Source organism: Rutidosis leptorrhynchoides, chromosome 2, assembly GCF_046630445.1.
Source record: "Rutidosis leptorrhynchoides isolate AG116_Rl617_1_P2 chromosome 2, CSIRO_AGI_Rlap_v1, whole genome shotgun sequence".
Classification (NCBI taxonomy): domain Eukaryota; kingdom Viridiplantae; phylum Streptophyta; class Magnoliopsida; order Asterales; family Asteraceae; genus Rutidosis; species Rutidosis leptorrhynchoides.
In genome coordinates this window covers 402,582,248-402,590,031 of record NC_092334.1, presented here as the reverse complement: position 1 = coordinate 402,590,031, position 7,784 = coordinate 402,582,248, and the positions used below count along the sequence as shown (strand labels likewise).

At 33.0% G+C, this 7,784-nt stretch overlaps 1 protein-coding gene across 1 annotated transcript; it reads right to left on the bottom strand.

Annotated features, from left to right (window-relative positions):
- Positions 1 to 2,712: 2,712 nt before the first annotated feature.
- On the bottom strand, positions 2,713 to 4,176 carry LOC139889109 (uncharacterized mitochondrial protein AtMg00810-like). The gene is made up of 3 exons (XM_071872079.1): positions 3,892 to 4,176; positions 3,044 to 3,777; positions 2,713 to 2,989 (listed from the first exon to the last, which is right to left on the bottom strand). Exons 1-3 carry the CDS (start codon positions 4,174 to 4,176, stop codon positions 2,713 to 2,715), a joined length of 1,296 nt encoding a protein of 431 aa, XP_071728180.1.
- Positions 4,177 to 7,784: the final 3,608 nt, after the last annotated feature.

The window sequence follows — 7,784 nt, the reverse complement described above, 5'->3', positions numbered from 1 at the left end:
GTTCATGTTTTACCCTCTGAAGTACACCAGATCAGGTGTGTTTAAAATAACCTCGAAGTACTAAAGCATCCCATAGTCAGGATGGGGTTTGTCAGGCCCAATAGATCTATCTTTAGGATTCGCGCCTACCGTACATAGACAAGTAGTTTAATGTTACCAAGCGAAGGGTATATTTCTGGTTTAAACCCACGTAGAATTAGTTTTAGTACTTGTATCTATTTCGTAAAACATTTATAAAAACAGCGCATGTATTCTCAGTCCCAAAAATATATATAAAAGGGAGCAAATGAAACTCACCATACTGTATTTCGTAGTAAAAATACATATAACGTCATTTAACAAGTGCAAGGTTGGCCTCGGATTCACGAACCTATATTAATTATATATATTTATATGTTGGTCAATATTTGTCTAACAATTTTTGGTCAAGTCATAGTGTACCACAATCCTAATGCTCGAGACTAATCTACAAAAGTTAATATAAATTTCATTTGTCTTAAAATGATTTCCAAAAATTTTGTACATAATTAAATATAGTTAAATATCGTCATTTTATATTTTTAAATATTTACAAAATTTATTAGAGTAAATAATATTATAATTTATTTGTTAACACATAAAACTTTATATATATATATTTACTAAATGATAATAAAAATGACATTTTTTATTATAACAATAATATTTTTATTTAAAATTATACTTTCAATAAATATATATTAATTTTAATGTTAATAATGATATTAAATTAATAGTTCAATCAAAATAATGATTTGATAATCTTTGATAAAAATATTATTTGTTTTAATTAATTTTTTTTATAATGATAATCATAATAATCATAATAATAATATTAATATTTTCATTAAAAATAATACTTTTATTAAAAATGATAATTTTTGTGTTAATGATAATAAAAATAATAAGTTGATAATTTTAACCATAATAATGATCAAAATGATAATTTAATAGTTTTTGATAAAAAAATATTAATTATTTTTAAATAATAATAATCATAACAAATATAATAATATTTTGATAATAATTATAATAATAGTAATGATAATAATAATCAAATAATTTTAATGATGATTTTAATGACGTCGTAATAAAAATATTCATTTTTAATAATTAACACAAAAATTCAATTGATTATAACTTCAAATCCGTCCGTTGAATCCATTCGAAATCTAAATGAAAAGTTTATAGTTTTTCGCCACCTTTCCAAAAACATATATATCATATACCTTATCTTAACCGCAGAGGTAACTAATTCAGATTCTATCCTAGGATATATTTTGTGAAAAATAAATATAATAGCATGCATAATCCTAATTTCTCGAGCACTAGTCAGGGACACACTAAAAGTAAATAAAAGTCAAGTTTTGAGTGCTCACGTATCAATATTGAGATTCAATATTGCAGGATAGTATTTAGACGCAACGGAGATGATAAACATTAGTTTGACTCACGAGCAAAACCCCTAATCATTACCCATAACCTCCATAGCTATAACCCATAATCTCCTTAATTTTATTCCACTCATGACACCAATTTTGGAACACTTGGGCAGAACCCCGTCATAGAATTTTAATACTAATGGTACTCCTAATCTCAAGATTAATAATAATATTAATCTTAATATAGATAATAATAATAATAATAATTTTAATAATTATAATAATAATAATAATAATATATGAATATATAAGAAAGAGATTGAGAGACAGAAGATGAAATGAAATGAATTCGAGATATGTGTTTGTGTCGTGTGATATATATATACGTATATATTTAATATAATAATATAAATATAATATAATAATTAAAATAAAGTAATAATATAATAATATAATAATATAAAATTTTAAAACGTGTAAAATAAATAATATATAATAATTCAATTTTAAATCTTACGAATCTTTAGAATTTAAAAAGTGGTATTTCTCAAATACTTTAGGGGTATATTATGTAACTTATAATTAATAGTTTCTATCATGTCACTTTCATGTGAATAGTAAATTAATTAATTTCATTTCATTTACTATTCATATGAATAGTAAATGAATTAATTTCGATTCAACTATTTAAGCTACACGTTGTTGTACGTTGTGCTTTAAAAATTGTACATTTTTAATTTAACTTTGTTTCTATAAAAAAAAATTACAAAAATTATATCATAAAAAAAATAAAAATAAAATGACTTAATATATAAAATTTTAATTTGAAATAGCATCGTTTAATAGTAAATTTTTATCATTTCAAATATAAATCATGACGGGTTCGAGTTTTAAATTATAGGTTGTTCGTGAATCGTAGGGTAAAGTCCAATGGTTAGTTGATTACATAAAGATTTCAAAACTTTCGAGACTCAACATTACAGATTTTGCTTATCTTGTCGGAAACATATAGAGATTAAGGTTTAAATTTGATCGGAAATTTCCGGGTCATTACAAAAGGCCGGGGAACGACCTGCAGCTTGGATCGTAATAGGAGAAATCTTGAAGATGGCAGAGGCTTCGTAAATATATCTGTAATTTGATCATCGGTTGTAATAAACTGAACCGAGAGCTTCTGTTGTGCAACCTTTTCACGAACAAAACGAAAATCTACTTCTACGTGCTTTGTACGTGCATGAAACACTGGATTTGCTAATAGGTATGTAGCACCAAGATTGTCACACCACAAAGTAGGAACCTTCGTAGCTGGCACTCAAAGTTCATGCATCAAATCCTGTAACCATGTAAGTTCGGCAACAATATCAGCTAAGGCTTTATATTCGGATTCTGTAGATGACCGAGATACAGTCTTTTGTTTACGAGCAGACCACGAAACAAGGTTTGATCCTAGATAGATAGCATATCCCCCAGTGGATCGACGGTCGTCCGGACAACCAGCCCAGTCGGCATCCGAAAAACTAGTCAATGAGTTTTGAGCAGAATCAGTATATGCATGTATGTTTGTACCCAAAGAATGTTGAAAACGAAGCCTATAATCAGCCGTTCCTTGAAGGTATCAAAGAATACATTTCACTGCAGCCCACTGATTATCGGTTGGTGAATGCATATATTGACAAACTTTGTTTACGGCAAAGGTGATATCGGGACGAGATAAAGTAATGTATTGAAGAGCTCCTACAATCTGTCGGTATTTAACTGAATCAGCAAACATGGGACCGTCACCGAGAGCAAGACTCTCATTACTGGTCATTGGTGAGGAGACTGGTTTAGTATCGTACATGCCAGCACATTCTAAAATTTCATGTATGTATTTTCGTTGTGATAGGATGACATCATCACCAGTACGAGTCACCTCAATTCTAAGAAAGTATGACAAACTACCCATGCCTTTAATAGAAAACATGCGAACAAGTCGTTGTACAATATCATCAATAGCCGCCTGACTGTTACCTGTCAAAATAATATCGTCTACGTAGACTAACATATATAAAAGAGTATGTCCTGAAGAGTAAACAAATAAGGATGGATCTGTTTTGGAGCCGTGAAATCCCATAGAAAAGAGAGCCTGTGATAACCGATGAAACCATGCTCGAGGTGCCTGCTTTAACCCATATAGGGATTTTTGAAGTAGACAAACATGATTCGGTTTGGCCGAGTCAACAAAGCCTTGGGGTTGTTTCAAATAAACTGTCTCATGCAGGTTACCATTAAGAAACGCGTTTTGAACATCAAGTTGTAGAAGAGGCCACTTGTGTGATATGGCTAGAGATAAGATAACTCGAATAGTTGTTGATTTCACAACTGGACTAAACGTTTCCTGATAATCAATACCTTGTTGTTGTCGAAATCCCTTGGCAACAAGACATGCCTTGTAACGAATGATGGCCCCATTGTGATCGCGTTTTATTTTGTAAACCCATTTTCAATCAACTATATTAGCATCTGGAGGATGGGGTACAAGCAACCAAGTGCCATTCCTGATCAATGCAGAATACTCTTCGGCCATGGCATTGTGCCATTTAAGATCGTTGTTAGCAATGGTGAAGGTGGCGGGTTCTGATAGAGGATAACGAGTGTGATATGAAGATGCGTTGTATGGTTTGGTTTGTTTTGGATTCGGACGAAGATGAGCTGGACGAGAACGAATGGGCTGATTGGTTTGAGTAGGAGGAGGTTGATTAGTTTGAGTAGGAGGAGGGGTAGGTAAAGGTGGCATAGTAGAAGAAGTTGTAGAAGAAGTAGCAGAATTGATGTTTTGATCTTGAAGGTCAGTATCATGTACGGCATCATTGGAAGGTGATTCGGTGGATGTAGTAGGAGTAGATGGATCAGTATGTGGAGTAGGAGTAGGAGGATCAGTATGTGGAGTAGGAGGTGGAAATGGATTAGAAGAGAGGATGTGGTTGGGAGTAGGATAAATTGATATATATGGATCGATAGTGGGTTTAGAGGTGTAATTTTGAGTGGTTTCAGGGTAAATGCGGAAGGGAAAAACATGTTTGATATGGCCGAAATGGACGGTTTTTATTTGCGCGGTGTCATCGGGCCGCGGCTCGCCAGGATCAGCCACTCGTGGGAGAGGGTACTGTTTTAAATTTATATTTAGCGGGACCTAAATCTTACTACTCCTTATAAGTAAGGGAAGTATGACCTAGAGTCATATTTTTGAGATATCAGTAGAATCGAACCTATATTTAAGCCTAAGATAGTTAGGGAGTAGTGGTTATTTAATTTGGGATTTTCTAATTTATAAGATAGATAAAGTAAATGTGATAAAATTCGTAATTCAGATAAGGTTTAAGTGAGTGCATACTATAACTTCATCAGTTATTCTGCCGAGATTATGGAATGCTGGCTCATGAATAGGCAGAGGCCTTATATTCATTACACTGGTCCTAAACGCCCCTGTCATAAGACATGTCACTGGGTACTGCGTTAGGCTTGAAGATTCTAAATAGATAGCAACGTCCCTTACCCCCGACGCCCGTGCAGTCTGACTACAGGCATACACGTTCAGACGGCTCATCCAATTGAGCGACTCGGTTGGGTGACGTATTAACATTCCAAAATGGTCTAAACTTTCTTAAGCATAATAGAATACATGGTTTACCATATTCGAGAGACGTGATGTGTTTCAATGCTTTCGTTAATGATTGGTTTTGAAAGATAGTTAGGCCCTTAAAAAGAGTTCAACCATAAAGAACACCATGGCCAAGTCAAGCTGACTTCCATGAACACGATCGATTATCCTAACGGTTCAATCCTTTATGTGTCTAAACAAACAGTTCATTAATTAATTAAGAATCCATCAAATGGGGTGCAATGCTTGAGACCGCATTATGGTGCAGTGTACTGGTCAACACTAATCGGGTTCCATGGCCTTACTTAGTAGAAGTACAGGTTACAACAACCGCTGTGCTTCAGCGTGCACGTACGAAGTTTATATTCTTGGTGACTACACTAGCATGGTCTAGGACCGAAAATGTACTAAGGGTCTAGTTAGATGTTTCACTACGAAAGAGTCCTCAGTCGGAATCCAAAGCTTGATAGACTTACTACAACCGGTGTGCCTCAGTCGATCTTACGTTATATCTGATAGACTTCTCTTACCAAGGGGTGACACAGATAGTGTACTCTGAATCGGGGTTCGCGACTTCCCAATAACAGAGCCTATAACTACGTTCTATTAGTTGGAAAAGCGATTGAGTTTAAAGCATAATCGGAAAGCATTTCGACAGCATACACAAACCATAATATTATTTAGGCAATATAACTGCTTACATCATAGCATACACTAAAGATAACTACTCGCTAATCATGGTAACAATATCATAAAACATTATATAAGATAAAGGATAGAAGTACCAGTAGATTAAACGAGTTCTGAATACAAAAGTGACAACTTCAAGACTCCAGACCGCTCCTAATACAATCTTCAGCGTTCTTCTCCGGGTACTAGGTTTCCCGCACGGAGTCGAAGGCCTTGAGAGTATGACTAATATTGTACAAGAGAGAGAAAGAAGTGAATTGAAGTGTGTGTTGGAATGAATAACAAAGACCCTTTAAATAAGCAAAGTTTTTGCTTGCAAACGGCTGGCAAGCCGTATGGCAACCCGTTTGGTGAGCCGTATTTGGCAAGCCGTTTGCTTGGCAGCCCGTTTCTTGGGGCCATTTGCTGGACCGTTTGGCAGGCCGTACCCCATACTGTAGTGACCGGAACTTTTCCATGTTTATATATATTAATTGAGATTGATATTTACATGATTAAATGTTTCCAACATGTTAAGAAATCAAACTTGTTAAGACTTAATTAATTGAAATATGTTTCATATAGACAATTGACCACCCAAGTTGACCGGCGATTCACGAACGTTAAAACTTGTAAAAATGACATGACGATATATATATGGATATACATATGGTTAACATGAGATTATGATAAGTAAGTATCTCCATAAGTATATTAACAATGAGTTATATACATATAAACAAGACTACTAACTTAAGGATTTCGAAACTAGACATATATGTAACGATTATCGTTGTAACGACATTTAAATGCATATATATATATATATCATATTAAGATATATTAATATATCATAATATCATGATAATATAATAATTTAACATCTCATTGGATATAATAAACAATGGGTTAACAACATTAATTGAGATCGTTAACTTAAAGGTTTCAAAACAACACTTACATGTAACGACTAACGATGACTTAACGACTCAGTTAAAATGTATATACATGTAGTGTATTTAGATGTATTAAAATACTTTTGGAATACTTCAAGACATATATCAAAACACTCATACTTAACGAAAATGGTTACAGTTACTTTTCCATTCTTTTCTTTCATCAAGAATTCTAGTCGTATTCTTACCCGTATTATACACAGCTTCAAAACGTACTTACTATGAGTATATACCAATAGGAACTAGCATGGGATTCCACTCTTGATTATGTCATGTATGACTAATCAATTTTAACTTCTACCATTAGCTAGTCAACTAACTAGAACTCCTTTTAACCCCACTCACCACTCACCAATTACCACTCATCATTCACTCCATTTCACTTCCAATTCTCTTTCTAATTCTATCTCAACACACACACTATTATGAATGTATTTTTCCAGTAGTTAATCATCATCTTCATCAAAAATCACTTCAAGAATCAAGCTATAATCATCATAGGAAGAACACTTCAAGAACACTTCAAAAATCCCTTCAAGTTTACTAATTTACTTCCAAGCTTTCTAATCCATTCCAAGTAATCATCTAAGATCAAGAAACCTTTATTATATACAGTAGGTTATCTTTCTTATTCAAGGTAATATTCATATTCAAACTTTGATTCAATTTCTATAACTATAAACTATCTTAATTCGAGTAAAAATCTTACTTGAACTTGTTTTTGTGTCATGATCCTACTTCAAGAACTTTCAAGCCATCCAAGATTCTTTGAAGCTAGATCATTTCTTGTCACTTCCAGTAGGTTTACCTACTAAACTTTAGGTAGTAATGATGTTCATAACATCATTCGATTCATATATATAAAACTATCTTATTCGAAGGTTTAAACTCGTAATCACTAGAACATAGTTTAGTTAATTCTAAACTTGTTCGCAAACAAAAGTTAATCCTTCTAACTTGACTTTTAAAATTAACTACACACATGTTCTATATCTATATGATATGCTAACTTAATGATTTAAAACCTGGAAACACGAAAAACACCGTAAAACCGGATTTACGCCGTCGTAGTAACACCGCGGGCTGTTTTGGGTTAGTTAATTAAAAACTATGATAAAC

Coding starts and splice junctions, on each gene's coding strand:
- LOC139889109 (XM_071872079.1), bottom strand. CDS start 4,176: ATGCCACCTTTACCTACCCCTCCTCCTACTCAAACTAATCAACCTCCT. Junction 3,778..3,891: donor ATCCTCCAGATGCTAATATA/GTTGATTGAAAA, acceptor ATTGATTATCAG/GAAACGTTTAGTCCAGTTGT. Junction 2,990..3,043: donor CATTCACCAACCGATAATCA/GTGGGCTGCAGT, acceptor GGCTGATTATAG/GCTTCGTTTTCAACATTCTT.